At 45.2% G+C, this 17300-nt stretch overlaps 1 protein-coding gene across 4 annotated transcripts in view; it reads right to left on the reverse strand.

Annotated features, from left to right (window-relative positions):
• Positions 1–756: 756 nt before the first annotated feature.
• LOC111255035 (uncharacterized) overlaps positions 757–17300 on the reverse strand; it is a 564494-nt gene continuing 547950 nt past the window's right edge. For all 4 annotated transcript variants that reach the window (XM_086974533.1, XM_022816680.2, XM_086974532.1 and 1 more), the window contains exon 6: positions 757–4460. In XM_086974533.1, coding sequence (XP_086830659.1) covers positions 4255–4460 — 206 coding nt within the window. In that variant the 3' untranslated portion in view covers positions 757–4254. The remainder of the gene's footprint in view (positions 4461–17300) is intronic.

Consider the following 17300-nt stretch of genomic DNA (forward strand, 5'->3'; position numbering starts at 1 on the left):
CTAGTTCGTGGTCAGAAGTTGCAACGTCCATCATCGTTCTTATTATTATTGTTTTCATCATCATTAACGTCATTATCATTGTTATTAGATGCAATATGCTCCCTTTACTTTTATACTTATTATTATTATCGTCGTATAGGGCCAGAATTACCACTGTCACACATGCGGCCACTTGACAGAATGGTTATATCACCCCGATCACAGAATGCCACCTTCGTCAATGCTGTCAAAAACGTTGATCTTATTCTCCATGCCGTCCGTTTTTTGGCATCGAAAGAGAGAGAGAGAGAGAGAGAGAGAGAGAGAGAGAGAGAGAGAGAGAGAGAGTTATGGGGACTCGCGACATAAAATCATACGTTTACCTCCTGAACGAGTTAAGTCCAGCGTGAGCGCGTGTGTGCCTCAACCCACACGCAGAGTAACTCAATGCTATTGGTTCAACCGCCTAACGTCGACCGTTCTCATTTGAACGCTCCTATGAAAACCTGCCTCTCCCCACATGGATCGCGCCCTCTTGCTAGAATATGCTTTTATATTCCCGCTCATATAATCTCCAGCCCGATGAAGCTTCAAGTTATGTTCATCGCCTTCATCTCATTCTTCTGAACCCTAAGAAATCAATAATTCTATTCAACGGCGCTGTGAGCTATAGCGATCTTGCGGATTATCATGGCAAGCGCTCTGAACTGAGTTGCAGTGAGGTCACTTCATCAGCTCCGCTGGTGCAGTGGGAAAATCATTTCCAAAGCCATCGACGATCCGCCGGCAATCTCGCCTCTTCTTGAACAGGTACCAACATGTATCACTACCACCGTCGAACAACGCGCAAACTGCATTGCACAGCCGATAAGCCCACCGCATAGATTAGCAGACGAACATTAGGGGGCTTGTTTGTTCGAAACCGAACGTAGTACCTGACCGGAGAGTCCTGAGATCAGTGTCTATCACCTACTTGCAATCGTCAGATATCTGTCCATGTTTCGTGTTCCCATGTTCAGCTTGTTGTTTTTCAACAATTTCTTTGCATCTTTGGCTCGTCCCATCTTGCATCGTTTCTGCAACTAATTTGGCAGGCGATGGTCTGCCGGCTGTCAAAACGGCCGATGGGGCCAGAGATCGATGTCATGCGTTGTCGTCGGTGTCGCTTATGCATCCAGGAGTTGCATCTCATATAGCCAAATATCTATAATGTACGTGTATACTTTTTTGCACCTTAGGGCGTGCTTTTTTACGCGGCGACAATTTTCTTTTCGCTATCTGTTTGTCAGGGCCGAATTGGCGCGCTCATGTTTTCACTCTCCTTCGCAGCTTGGAACTTTTGCCTGTCAGCTTGCCTATGAATCTTCGCATATCCTTCTTCTCATTTTTATACTCTTTCCTCCTTTTTCTTTTGTTTGAGCACGTTTCTTTTATTCAGCATTCTTATAATGGTCGGTCCAACTGTAATACAATGTCGTAGACAGGCAGCGCGTTTAAACTGCGCGCTCTTGTCGTTTTTTTCTACTGCTGGACGAATCTACCAGCCTGTGTCACCTCTGCGTCACGCCAACAGCAAAGACAACTAGCTACGTAATCCTTTGCCGGTACAACCGATTGAAGCCTGTTTACGTGTACGTCTCTATAATAAAAATATAATAAAACACGGTCTGTTTCATGTTTACTCACAGTATGTCGAATGAGCCGTACGAATAGGCTGTTGAGGCTTTTGTAGGGTCGACGGTGAGGCAAGTGAGGAACGCACTGATGCTGTCGGTTGTAGTGTTAGCTTAAACAGTAGATAGGTCACGGACCCCTTTGTTTATGTAGGTTGTTTATTTCTATCGTTCTTTTCGCGTTTCTCTCACTGTTTCACTATGTCTAATAATACATAAAATTATGTTTGCGTAAAGTACGTGAAAATGTACATTATTCAGACGAGATTATTCCCATCCGTGACACTGTTCCTGAGGTGTACCTGTCATCTATCATCCGTCTTTTGCCTAGACGCCTTTCATATTGGCTTACACGAATTCAAGTTTGCTATGGACTATTGCAATGGACTATTAAAGGTTGCGAAGGCGCCGGAAACTTGTTTAGACGAGGCCGAGTTTGTTTATGTTTGTATATAGTGTTGCTGTGTTAACTTTTTTCTATAGGATTGATATTAGGCATTGATATTTTGAGGGCGCGCGCTCCATTGTGTCGCGACTTGCGACGTTCGGACTGGGTTTGTTTCTTTTTCAACTTCTCTCTCCCTCTCTTCTTTTCCCTTTCATTCCCTTTTAACGCTAAGAGTCTTTCCATCCAAGTCGCTAGTTGTCTTCTTCTATTTAATAACTGTCTAATCGACACGAACATTGCACTGTTGTTGTCATCGCAAAATAGCTAGCAGACGAACTTTGGGAACGAGGATGAAGCGACTAAAATGACGCATGCGTTTTGCGTGCCTCTGATGCTAACCAAAATCTATGTCTGCCTTATTCACTGCAGAGCGCGGAGACCCGGCCGCTACCTGCGCACCCTGTCGCAGTCACAATACAGAAGTACTAACTCATTATCATCGCAGGCGCTGAACAAACAAAAGCGTACAAAGAAACTGGAACGGAGAACTCTACTCGCACTTTAACTGAAGTGGAGTGCGTCGAGTGCGGTTGCCATGTGCCCCATTAGAGTTACCTTTCTACTTATTCCACTGTTACACGTTTCGTAGCTTTATCAAAATCGACCAGGCCCTATCCCCCATTTTCTCCGAAGTACTAGTGATATCGCGTGCAGTAATATTGAAAGCTTTTTGTATATATGTCTATGTACAAATGTACGCGCTTGAATTTATAGTTGGACAGGCAAAGCGCTTAAAGAAACGCTCGGGAGCGAAAAAACTTACGAAAACAAGCTAGAAAAAAAACAAGTTCAGCTTTTTAAACGTTTCAACTTACAAATTTTCTAGATGAAGTGGAGCAGTCAGAATCACTGCGATGATTTCTAGCATACCCAGGTTTTACTGGGCACACGTAAAAGGCGTAGAATCAGCGCTACGGCGTTATTTCAGTCAAGCAAATCATTTAAAAAGATATACAAATTATGGGACCAGCAATTAGCTGTTCGTGTAATAATAATAATATTAATATGAATTGCTTATTTTTGCAGCCTTTTCTTCTTGTTCAACAGTGAATCTATAGCTTTAACTGTTCCAAGCTCAGCGTCTTTTATGCTTTTGTAAAACGTCCATTGTATTATGTTCAGAACCGTTTGGGTAATCAACCAACTGTGCATCTCTATTTATATATCGAGTGTTTCTTATATATTATATTATATATTTGTATCTTTTCGCACAATATATTATCGTCATTCGTTATATAATAATAATAATTATTATTGTATATCAGTACCAATTCTGTTTCTCTTCTTCTCCTTGTCTTCCGCAGCTACACTATTTTCCGTATTTCTTTGTGGGTGTTCCTCGTCTTTTTCATCCACTTCTTTTAGTTTTTGGACTACATTTAAACAATATCGCTCAGTGTATTCTTCTGCCCTATACTTACGGGCTGTCCCCGTCATCCATTTTTCTTTGCCAAATCTTCTCGTCTGAAGTGTGTATATTTCTATGTCCGTAAGCGAATGCGAAAATTTTTGTGTGTGTACCTACCCTCTAGTTACTGTTTCTTTTGTCTCCCGCGTTCTGCATTTTACGTATATTCGCATTTTTGTGTGTATGTAACTAGATAAAAGGGTGTGAAAGGTTCCGCCACGGCGTCTTCTTTATGTCCTTAATCGTCCCGGTTAATATCATCATCATCATCGCGATCGTCGTCACGGCATTTTGTTGTTGACCATCTATCGAGACGATTAGTACGGTCATTGTTAATTAATAATAGAGGTTATTAGGTAGTAGCAGTAGTATTCTATTGTTGTCTGTTCGTGCGATTTTCGTCTGCACTTATGGGTCGGTGTATAATGTAACTTCTCTTTCATGTCATCACTTCCTCTTTCATCTCTATATATATGCTATTCTTACTACTTTCACAAGCAGCACTTTTCGACTTATTTTACCAGTCTTCTCATTATTATTGTTATTATTATTATTATTATTATTATTATTATTATAGCTGAGTGGCGCTTCGTCCCTTGCCCTGTATTGGTGTTCCCTTATTTCGTTCTCTTTCTTTCTCACTTTCTCTCTCTCTCTCTCTCTCTCTCGCTTGCTTTCTTTCTCTCTCTCTCTCTCTCTCTCCCAGGTTTCTCTTTATTTTTCATGTTCTTCCCCCGCTTCTTCGCTTAAAGCTTCTCTGATTTCTTGGTGACGATTACAGATGTCGGCTGGCCAAGGCCAGTTGTCGTGGTTGCGGTCGTCGGCTGCGGTAGACAGAGTCGTTTACTTGAGATGGCCACGCCACCGTCCGACGTCATGCTCTGGATGGATGAGTGGTCATCTGTATCGCTATGGTTGGAACCGCTATTGTAGCCAAGGATGTCGACCTCATCTGCAATGGGAAACAATGCATGAGTGTTTGTGTGTGTGTATGCGCGTTAATGCCGATAACCAACCCGACGTCAATCGACACAAACGACAAACACGTACACACACACACACACGCACGCACGCAGAATAAGATAGAGACAAGGTTAGAGATAAAGCTAGACAAACACTTGCACACGGATGGTAGGCCGTGTTCATCCTATCTAAAATGGGTGTATATATTCTTGGGGTACTCTAAGGTGTGTGGGAAAAAGGTCAGCAGGAAGATGGCCAATGCCGCCTTGGGCGGTACACGAACCATTTAGGAAAGGACACACGGTTGACCTGCTATAAACATTCGATTTATGTGGATATAGAACCAGTGGCAGAAGTAGTGGTTGTACTCGTAGTACCAGTAGCCCTGGTAGGTGACCCGTATAGTGACGACAGCAAACGCTGCTTCCCAAGCTATGTCCCCACTGCGCTACCTGCTCCTAGTCTCCGCTCCCGTCTTTTATTCCCACTCCTTTCGTTTCCTGTCTTCTTCGAGCTCCTTGTCAGTAGCATCATGAGAGTGCCACTAGTAGAAAACGGAGAACAGTAACGGCCAACAGACAAGCGGTTACTTTAGTGGCTTCCGCGCGGCTGATTCTCCAGAACCAGCGCTTTACCGAACACAAAGTAATAGCAAATTGCGTTACGCTTAGCAAGAAGGATGAAATCGCTAGGTGTTTACAAAATACATAGACTTCAATATATGTTGAACCCATTTGTAGCCTCTTCTTTTTAACCTACCGACCAAATGGTATTGCGTCAATCCCTTCTTTTTCTTCATTCTCTCGTTGGCGGCTATCGGTAAAGCTAAAGCAAGCAGGTAAATAGTTTCGACTTTGGTGACAAAAGCATGAGCGCCGTTGAACTGAGCTATTGAGCGAAATGGCGTTCGGCAACTATCTAGTAGGCCCGCATGACCTCCATATTGGAGCACGCCTCATCTAGACGGTGGCTGGCATCTGTTCCTTCTCGGCGTTTCGCGGTGCTCTTCAAATTTCTGCCAGTTTTCTGTTAGTCATCCTGCTGCGTCCTGACTCTTACTCTGCGACCCAAACGGTTTTAGCAGATCGGCAAGCCGTCGCTGTATTCCGGATGGCTTGCTGCGATCCCCGGGGGAGCCGTGCGGGTGAGGTTAGCCCTTCCCACGGCTGTCAGCAAACGTTTGATTTTTGATTCGTTGTGGAATCTATCCAAAAAAAACTTACGACCTACTGCCGCGACCTTCCCATCCGCGCGTTTGGCCAGCTAGGCGGCGTTAATTGCCTAATCAATCAGAGCCTGTAAGCACTTTATTGTAGGACATCGCACTCCGAAAAACTTTCATTCTAGTTATCTATTCGCTACTACTAGAACTCAATACAATTGTAGGAACTGCAGTTGTGGTAACGGTTGTGACTGAGTGCTAATAATAACAGCTTAGCTATAACCGACCACAAAACTATATCAAATGCAATGTCTGGATCAGGTTGATTTTCGACGATGTTAAGTTATTCAGGTTTAATTAGGCATCTATTAGAAAAACGCGTTATCCGTGATTTATCATTTCCAATACTGAACAATTTGATAAAATAATGAGAAATTGTTAATAGGTCCCACAGCTGACATCAAGAGTTTCTAACCATGTAGAAACGTTAACTTGCAAGTAATAACGCAAGCGTTTGGCAACACTTCACAATTATATATATATATATATATATATATATATATATATATATATATATAATGATACTAGTGTCTGCTTAATGAAAGATCATGAATATCTAGTTTATCTGCACATTGTTCTGCCTTTTCCGATCTTGAGCCGATCTTAAAATATTTATATTAGATTGAACAAATAGATAAGCAAATAAAATTGGAAACATGGGTAACTTAAATATTCCAAACGTACTTAAAAGGAGCGCAAAGTTTTTTTGGTTTGTCAGACATCACTACAGCGAAAGGAAATCGCTTGTGCCGTACGGGTATGCGTAAAAGAAATTCAGTCTCTTTGCTGGCCACTCTAGCAAAAAGGCACAATTACCTGTCTTTTCTGATAGCTTTACCTTATTTTATACTGCCTTGCCTCGAAACAGTGCGGGATTTTACCTTGAGGTCTGCGGTCGGTGTTCGCTTTGTGTTTAAATGCCTACTTACAGACTCAATCAAATTCTTTAGTGGGGCCATTGTCAGAGGGAGGCGGTCCTAAAAGGACGCGGGGCACTGTGAAGTACAGAGGAACTCTGTAGGTTGGGGGACAATGGAAGCCAAAAACCAACGGAACATCGGGTTTCCCACCATAGCTTCTCGACGAGGGTTTAAGCGGGGACCTAGACCATTCCCGTGGGCAGCAGCAGAATCTTAAGCACTCAGCTTTTCAGGGCGGGTGCCGCTGCTGCGGCAGCCGCAACCCAAAGGCGGCGAGATTATCCAAAGTCACCTAACTCTCCAAATGCCACCCGCCTCACAGCTCTGTCTTGCTCTACCACTTCCAACATCCACTATTACTACTTTCAGTGCTATTACAAACTCCCGCCAGTGGAGATCAGCTTCTACTTGCTGCTGGGACTAAAGCAGACCAACAAAGCTGTGTAGCGATGGAACGAGACCACACAAAGAGCCAAAATCCAGATAGACGCAGTTGTCCGTCTGTCAAATGAAAGGCCGGTTATAGGCTGGAGAAATGGCTCCGTCGACCACTGGTGGAGTCACCAGGCGAACGTGCATCCGTTTGCCTGTGGGTGACTGGTAAGCAGTTAGCAGAGAGGCGATGAGAGAGCAAGAGAAAAAGACAGACTCAACATCATGCCAATACAACCACGACCAATCTGCCTCCATGTGTACCCAATGTAGCTGTGGACGCCTAAAAAATCGGCAGGGGCTTGCGCTACATGGCTAGCGTTCACCAGCCTTTCAAGACGGCCTGTCTGTTCTAATCGAGCAGGTCTCTGTCGGATTCAGTGACTACTACAGCCCCTAACATCTCTCACAGTAAAGCTAAAGAAGATGTCCCTTCTTTCTTTAGATTCGTACCTCCATGTCGCTACAATTTCTGCTGCTTGCCTGCGCACCGTCTTGCTGGTCTTCGGGGCCTTGAAGAATTCAACGATAGCTCGTTTCCTGCGCACTGTGCGGGTCCTGAGTGGGCGCCCAGAGTTATGCCTATCTTTTTCGCCCCCTCTTTGCTGCTTTTTTTCTTTTCCCCCTCTTCCTTTTTTGCTATTTCCCTTCTCTGCCACCCCAATCGAATGGGCAGGCGGTAACGGGGGGCTGGATAAAGTCGGATTTGAGGTAGCATCTCCGTTTTTTTGGAAAGTGGCGAAGCTTTTTCTCGTGTGTTCTAGTACCCCTTCTGGCGTTTGCGGTGGCAACGTTAACGGTGGTGACTGCATGATTATTTTGACTTGGGACAGATCTCTGCTACGCATTGCCAGAGCTCAACGTCGTCACTGAGAAACGTAGGGAATGACAACGCCATAAGATATAAAGAAGGAGAATGGGATCGGGCTCAGAATTTCACTAAAGAAGACGATTCGATCCGGCTTGAGCTATTCCGTAGTGCGCCAGGTGCATTGCTCAAAAAACCGCACACATTATGCGACATTGTGTAGAGATGGACGAACTCTCATAATATATCGCTATGAGATAATAAACTTAAATGGTAAACTCAAGCGGATCTTCTGTTTAAAAAATATGCGCACGAACAGGTAAGATGTATCCTTGTTAAATATTATCGATGTACTTGATAATTGTTTTCTCGTTTTTGAGCGTTCCGTTTTGAGCGAAATTCTGAAGGAAGCCTCCCCATTTATATTAAAGTGTCTTTTGACAATAGGGGCCACTTTGTGCATTTAGGCGTTCACAGACATACGCGGTCTATAAATAATTAAGCCTAAAGATCCAACACAAATCGTGGCGTACAGATCCCATATGACTTTTTGATAACCAGTTGGATATCGTTTAACAAAATCGCCCTCTGCCATCGTACTTTCGGTTGCTATCCTGGAAGGACATTGCTTACTGTTCTCCTGAATTGCTCCTTTGTGATTCGAATATATCCGGATCGAATCTGTTTCAATTGCGATTCTACACCGATCGGATGCCAAGCAATTGCACTCAATATTAATTGAAAATGAGAAAAAGATGACGAGATTCCGTGGCGGGAACAATTAAAGTATCCCCACTGCACACGTGCTGTTCTTCTTTAGCTTCCCCGTTGTGCCTGTCGTAATGAAACGATGATGACGGAACCGGGAATTGGAAGGCAAGTTGTCTACCGCTGCCGTCTACTCGATGGCTGGTGATGTCGTACATGTAATGGAGAGTAAGATACAAAACAGGAACTGGCCCGAAACGATGGATAGATCAGATCGACAGACACCCCCCACCACTCAGTATTACTCAATCGTTCTAATATTATCAGCTTTCATGTTTTGTTCTCGCAACTGGCCATCAGGCAAGAGACTAAGCAGTAGGACGGTAAAAAAGAAACACAGGCCAGTTTAAGTACCGACCGGCACATCTAAGCGGCAGAAACGTTCGTTGGACTAGTAGCAGCCAGAACGACACCACTAATGCTGTACTACAAAAAAAGACCAGGAGGCTAGAGTTATGAATGCTATGGTCCACTAAATATGCTTCAATTTGAGCACTGCTATGCTATGACTGCTGCTACATGAACATAATCTTGCGTTCGCTCTTTTTGAGGTCAATGGGTTGCTACGAGCATACGATAGTTTTGGCTATGGCACAAATAGTTGGTGAACGATGGTATACCACTAAACTATGCACGTCTTTGCGAAGCGGAGAAAGGCAGCGAAGGCCATGCGTCGTGGTACATCTCACAGACAGCACTTCGATGGCTAATAGCACACTTGCTCAACTGACGGATAGGCAGCGTTTAGAGAATGTTATGGAAAAGAGTCGGAAGCAACGAGAAAATAGGGCGGTGGATATGAGCACATGGGCGGAATAGCGGCAGGGCCAAGGCAGAATCGCTGAAACGGGATTCAGCCAGTGAGAGCAACGAGAAAAAATATGGAGAGAACAGAAGCAAAAAGGATCGGCAATGGGAACCAGCATTTCCTGGAAGACGACTACAGCCTGTAGTAGCAAATGCAGTCAGGCAGGCACCTGCCGCCTTTGAAGCCTGCCTCACTCTGAGATCACAGGAACGAGCAAACCGACGGTATGATGACGACGGCGAGGAATCATAGGGAGGCTGGTAGCAGTAGGGTGTTAGCCCCTACCGACAAGGATAGTGGGCGCGTCGCCAAAGGCACTTTGCTCTGCCTCCTCAGCTTGCATGCCGAGGTGGGCGCAGGCGCGGCTGCAACTACTGCTCTTAGTCGGCCATCACCAAGCGGCGGTTCTTTCTGCGGGGACCAATGCTAGGTATTCCAAGGAATACTCGACTAGGTCTTGCTGCCCACCAACAAGATATACGATGGGTCAGGCCAACAAAAGGCTCAAGGGTGCTGACTGGTAAGCAGCAAGTGATAGTAGCTTCAATGTGCAGCTTCGTCAGTAACGGTGGCACTGTTAGTGATAATGGTGACTTCCTGGCTGAGCTGTCTCGCGGACTATCTATTGCTGAAGTATAGACGACCGACGTGGACCGAGGACGAGACTGAGCCATGTAAACAGGACAGGAGAATATACAGAAGGCCACGATTGGGGCTGTCTGCCGGCGCATTGGTCCGCCGGGGTTCACTCACCGCCTCCTCGGTTGCTCCCGCCGAAGACAGCATAAGAAAATGACGTCGTTTGTTAGCTCCTTATCGATCTCCGATGAATGCCAGCCATTACGGATAGCCAACCACCACCACGGACCTGACTTGGTTCAACTCGCAAGCTCCGCTATGGCCTCGCAGACCAAAAGGCTTATAGTTTTGGCGCTTAATGTTATCGGTCGGCTCGCCAAACTCGTTTGTCTCACCTACAAGCACACGTTCCCGTTTTCTCAGGAGCCGCCGCCGTCGCCTTTTTCATACTCGGTGAGTACCGAACGAGCGGCCGGGCTACTCGCGTACGTCTTGTAGCTCCTGACGCCGTTGCCGACACCCAGCTCATCTTTACTTCCATCAACGAACGCCTTCTTCGACGACCCACTGGCGCCGCATCAAAACCTAACTATATACCTCCCACCATCATGGGGTGTCCCGATACACAGAAACTCTCCTTATTTGGAAATAGGCACGGCAAGCGGCCTCCCTCCTCCAATTGTACCAATTACGTTCCCTAACCACTCAACGATCTTCGTAACGGTTTTCTGTCTGCACGTTCGTCTAGTTGCTCCATGTCTGCCGTGGCCTGGCGTGAAACCTGGCGCTTATTTAAAGCCGCTTCTTTAACAAGATACTGTGGAGAAAGGGCACCGTCTTCTTTCCTAGCCTGCCAGCTTTCCAGCCTTGGTTCTTACAAACCAAATTTGAATATATGTTTTGGCTCTCTATATACTGTGTCTGGGCATGTGCGTCTATCGACAATTCGCTTGCCTCGACCCAACATTTGGATGACTTGTTACAGAAGCATCGAACAACAGAACCAAACAAAAGCAGGTGGGAGGCCGTTTTTCACCCACTAATTACTATTCGTCTGGTTCGGCTTTCGGCCTGAAGTGAAAATGGGAAGACGAACAATGGAATTCAATTGTTTCGTTGTGTTAGGTAGGACAGAGAGTTCGGTTTAGGCTCTTCTTCAGATCCGTAGGGTAGGATCGGATTAAAAACCCCAGTGTCGTCTTTCTGAATCCGCAACCTCTGTTGAGCGGAAATGAGCTAGAGGTGATGCTCAACTTGGCTAAAAGAAAGACGAAAAAAGAAGACAAAGATTCTAACGTCTAGCAACTCCAAACTCCGATGAGAAATGCTTTACTAAAAAAATCGTAGTTTTAATAATATTGTTTTGAAAATATATCTGCACCAAATGATAAGAGTAGTTGCCGATTTCAAGCCACAGATAACCTAAACATGAGCTACTTTCTAACTATTTGCGGTATAGCAGCAAGATTTCAAAGAAATAATGAAAAATATCGTGGTACCTACTGCCATCAAAGCTAGAGCATCAAAGCTTTCTTTATCTAGACATTTTGAACAGAAATAATAAATTACTTCACATAAGGATTTTGTCCTAATCATTTAAAGCATCGATAAGAAAAGGCCGGTGTGGCTGACGGTAACGTTATGTCGCTCGGAACATAACACAGGTCCTTATATATACATCTCTCAGCCACATATACCCAAGAACGGAACCATGTAAATACAAGCACTATTATTCAATTTTTTCTTCTTCTTTCCGAAAACTAGCTAAAAATGTAGTAACAACAGGTTGTCGCCACATCCTGCCCAATACGGCCACTACCTCTGCCTCCTTTCCACTGGTTGCAGGTTGCTGTGGCCTATGTCGTTCTTTCTTTTCCTGTTGCTAACTTAAGCTCTTTCTTTTACTACGACTCACTATACTGCTTTTTCTCTCTCTCAGCCACGTAGGCCAGAGAGCTCCTTGCCAAGCAGCCCACTACCACTGGCACTAGTGTTGCCCTCAAAGTTAGCCATAGCCCCCTTGGCTCCGTAGTTCTCTGCCTATAGCAGCCCTGCCTGCCTGCCTGCCGCGTCTTTCTCGCGCCCGCTTCCACGGGTGCTTCTCTACGCAGCCCACGCTGGGAAAGTCGCTAGCACTAGAACTCCTCTGGCCAAGCAGCCGAGCAGGAAGGCAGTTAGCCAGGAAGCTAGCGTCGTAAGCTGATCAATAGAGAGGGTGGGAAGATGGATAGTAGTAAAATGTTAGGTATCTCCTCTCCCTTCGTGGAACACACAGCCAAAGTACGAGCGTTCCTGATGGGGAGGTCTACAAAGGCAGGCGGTAGTAAGGCAGGGCCGTCTGTGGGTGCAGGAGACTGGAGCGACGGCCTGCCGGCCGACTGGCAATCTCAGTCGCTCAGGCTCGGTGATGGGATGGAGCCAACCACCCCGTTTATTGCCTTCTTCGTCGGTCGGACCTCGTCTCTTCGTTTAGCCAATGCAGCGACTATACGGTCGGGACGAGGGGACGGCAGGTGGGGGTAGTTGCAGCTATCCCCCAAAGGCCCGTGATACGATCACTCTCCGCTTACTTCGATGAGGACAACCGAACGGACCAGAGAGACCAAGCCGCCACTAAGGTCTCTAACGCGCTGCCCTCCTATACGCCCACCTATCCCCATATTACGGCATTTCCCAGCTACTCTCTATCCGAGCCCCCCATCTCGGGCATCGTTCCCATGCCACACGCCTTACCCTCAAAACCCCCTTGCGACGAAGGACCAAACCTAACCAACTGGGAAAGTAGAAAGAAAAGGCCAGGGATTTTTTTCAGTCAATTCCGTCCAACGGTGAGAAAGACGGGAAGGTTGCCCCTGCGCTTCAAAGACACTAGTGAAAACTACGCAGAGGCGAATTGCACCAAGCCAAACACTGTTACTGATTCTATGGATTCGATAACTTCAAGCAAATGTTAGAAAATCCAGATACTAACTAATCTAAAATGAACTTGACAATAACGCTTTTAAATTAGTATTTGTAAGCCTTTGAGATAAATATTGAATGCGTCCACGTAGTGGGACATGTAATATTGTCTGAGGGAGATAACCATTGGAGACTAACCATGGTGCGTTGGAGGCGAAACATAACTGATAACGGCAGTTATATTATCGGATGTTTACACGCAACCGGATAGAAGATACGGTTGGTGCTTTAATTTAGAGTTGTACTAAGACCACTGTCGACTGAAATTACGCCTGAACTTACATAAGTTTATATATATATTTTATATGTGTATATATATACATACATATACCTATATATATATATATATATATATATATATATATATATATATATATATGTATAGGAAAACTGAAGTTATTGTACAATCTGTTTACTAATCAGAGCAAGTTGTGGGCGAATCGGTACAACGTAACTGACGTAACTTGCTGAATAACATGATTTTACTTTTAAAATGAATTTAGTTTAATCTACATATCCATTGCGGAATGATAGCTTAGTTGCTGCTAATTTATCATTATTCTATTAGATTTAACGTCTGGCTTGTTGGATATATCCCTATGGTAACGTTCTGGCAACGTGTTTGCCTTAAGAACACATCAGGTAGTCTAGATTCGAACCCATAAAACTCAAAACATTTACGAGCATAGTGAATATGTACGAGTGTAGGCAAGAAAAAGTTACCAAATGTTCACACGGCAAACTACGCCTTGACACTTGAGTTCATACAGGCTGTCTCGTTCTGCTTCTGCTGTCGTTGACCAATTCGGATAGTCTTCCTGCTAATAACAATATCTTTACTGGGAAGCTGAGGGACGGGAGTCAGCTAGCGCAACGAATAGAGGGCAGCAAAGCTGCGATTCCCAGTCTTGTAACGCACATACGTCTATTGCAGCGATGTAGAGACCATTCTGCTGTCATTCCTACCCGTCTTTTCCATTCTATCTCGCAGTTTCCTGACCGCTTCCCGGACCTGAGCTTTATAGCCCCATCTACAAGCAAATAGACACGCCGACAGGTACAACACTTATGAGCTCATGACACTGCCGGCGTTATTGCTGTCATTCTTCAGTAGTTTGCTTTGCGCGTGTTTCAACCAGACCGCCAGCAAAACAAAGCAGATAGGCTTTCCATCGCCAACCTTCCTGTCGCGGTCTCTTTCTCTCAATCAACCAGAGCACCCGCAGCAGAAACAACATCATTCGGCAAGAAGCGTCCCATTGGATTCGGGGCTCTACTGAGAGAAAGTCCAACCAGCATCCGCCTCTTGGAAGAAATCGTACTCGAGCTCTCTGACTCGACGTCTAACTGCCTGGTGCATGGTACGTATTGCTGAGAAAAGTAGGAAAATAGTGGCATTCACTTGATTGGCCAGAGCGCGGAGAATAGAACAGTTTCCATTTAATCGCTGTGGCCCGCTACTGTTACTCTGAGACAGGAGAAAAAAGGGAAATTGAGGGAAATGAATGAGAAAACAAAAAATGAATAGCGAGCGGCAACTGTCCCGTTGTTGGCGACTACGACGTCGCTGCAGAGTCGCTAAAAAATAACGGTTGGAAAAGGGGAACAGATCAACTTCAGCGACATATATATGTCATCCTTTTTTTACTGGGATTTGGGCTTCCGCACGTCTGTGTGACTTGGGCTAACTTGTATTTCGTTTCGAAAATAGTCACACAAATTCTCTAATTAAAGCCCTTCATGGTTCATGCGTAAAGGGATATATCCAATGGCTACTTTACTCGTACTCCAAATGGCTGGTCTTGTATTACCGATGGGTTGATGCGAGTAAGAAAAATTACATGTAGGGGCTTTATGCATATGTACTGGTTACAGTTTCAGTTTATGTGTGTGCATGTAGATCTTCATTTTGTGCTTTACTCAAATATGCTCAAAGGACTTGGTGGTGTATATACCTTGTTTCCAAACTGTGGTCAAAGAAAGGGCAAGCTAAACGCAGCTTGACTTGTCACTTTAGTTAATTCAATGGTAACCTTATATTGAGTTAATATTGAATTAGCTCTGTGTAAAGCGCGTATCATATCATGGATTTTATTCTCTCTAGCCTCTAACTTAAGGTTAAGATGGACAAGGCTTGAGCAGATGAGTGAAGCACACGTAGACCAAAAAACCACTCACTAGAACTTAAAATTACACGCGAATGGCTTGCGGGCGATGACTTCGAAGGTATTCTCGGATGATTGCGGAGCCCTTCGCGATGCCTTGGAAACGCCCGATTCACATTGCACAGTTTCCACATTCAGCTTTGCATTGTTATTGTTGTTATCATCATCATCATCGCGATCATCATTATCATTATTAGTACGTTTCAGAGATGGTGCCCTGGAAGCTATTCTCGCTCCGACCTATCCTCCTTTTCCTTCCCCGTCATCTCTTTTATTTCCTTTAAGTCTATGTGAGAGCTGCTCAAGTATGTGTTTCTAGAAAACACTGCCTTATTAGCCGACGCACGCATGCATCCGCATAGCATACGCTGTACGCAATAGCTCAGTGATTTCAGCATCACCACAGACATTCGTATGGATGCATAAAGAAGCACGCAGCAGAGTTAGCTAAGCATGAGCGCGTCTGACCGCCGGCTCGAACACTATGTTCCCAGTGAATGATAAGCGAGCGCACAATTTAGCCGTAGCGTCAGGCTTGACCAGTATCGCTTCTCTGCATCATTAGCAAGGCAACTAAACGAACTGAGGTAGCTCGTTGTTTCGTTGCTGCCAACCGCCAGCTGCTGTCGATCCGTCAGTCAAATTCGAAAATTTTCAAGCGTTGTAGTTAGGCCTCATCGGCGTGATTTACGTGACAACGCTCTTGGAATGATTCAACAGAGCGCCAACTGTCGGCCATGGTCCAGCTAGCCGGTAGCTAAACATCTACCATCCCAGCTGACGAGTCGCTCGCTAACCTCCAGTAGCACGAGCAAACGCGGCTAGTGCTCGATTCTAGAGCATCGTGAGTGCCATGCCTGCGTTGCCGATCTTGCAACGCCGCCGAACCTTGGGAGGGCGGCAGAGGTTTCGGGGTAAGGGGAAAGCAAAAAGGGAGACCTTATCACGGAGCCCAGAGGGCACGCTGGTATTTCTGCCGGTTTGCACTTCATACGCGGTCACAAACACGTTCATACATCCAGAGAGACATTGTTAACGCTGTTGTCACTGGAGCTGCACTCACTGCAGCCATCACCCCAGCTCAACTCCGCTTGCAGTGAATGAGCCCGCAGCCAGCAGAGAGCGCTACGGGCAACAGAGAAAAAACAAATACTTATAGTCCCTTTGGTTGGTCGGACCGTAAGGGGGAAACTGAGTATTTGGGGACCTTCCGGGGGACTTCCCGAGAGCAGGTCGAAGGCCTGCGAGGCCATCGGGGCATTCGATTGTATGGTGTCTTAGGGAATGGGAGATGTTTAGGGGGAAAAGGCGGCGAAACCGGCGTAGCGTACTTGGGGTGACCAAAGCAGCTTTAGTCCTAAAATCATGCAAGCAAGCGAATGAGCTGATGCCGTCATGTCTGATGCAAGACACCACGAAAAAGTTTTGCCAAATTGTATCCCGAATCAGCACGATTCAGTTCAATCCTGACCAATTGGATCATCATAAAAAAGTCATAGGCCATAGTCAGTGATGCTGCCATTATTGACGCTCCTATTACAACACAGCTTACGCTATCGTGCCTTCGGCTGTACAGAGAAATCTGAGTGCGAAGATATACCTAGATTAGCCATCGAGTATGTTTTCGTTGGTCAGCTCTGAAATAAAATTGATTGAAGCGTTATCGCAAAAGTACCACTGATAGCAACACATTTTGTGTCTCTCCTGCAAAAAATATATAAGAAATTTAGGTAATTTTATGTGTCACACGTGTGTATACAAATACTAAGTATATTATAAATGAGTTCGTCTAAGCTTTAGTTTCCCCTAATAACTTAAAGGAATGCATCATGCTCTTTGTTCGGCCGAGAAATATTCACGGGTCCGAAACTTACCCGCAATCATGCAGATCAATCTATGAAATCATGTGTTTTCACAATCACCTTTCGTCCTTCCCTATGAGCTTTCTACAAGCTTCAACAAAGGCAAAACATCCCGTTGTAGATCTCGTCTGTCTGATCGCTTTTTCTGAGCAAGGACATACTTGTTATAATTCGAAACACTACACCGGCGGAGAGAGTCTGCATTTCACCCCGGTGTAGCTCAATCCGTTTCGTTGTGTGACCTCGATCTTTTAAATCACTATCAACATTGCGCTTATTACTTACACACCAGTGGCCAAGATCA

This window comes from Varroa destructor, unplaced genomic scaffold (genome assembly GCF_002443255.2).
Source record: "Varroa destructor unplaced genomic scaffold, Vdes_3.0 BEIS01000007.1, whole genome shotgun sequence".
NCBI lineage: Eukaryota > Metazoa > Arthropoda > Arachnida > Mesostigmata > Varroidae > Varroa > Varroa destructor.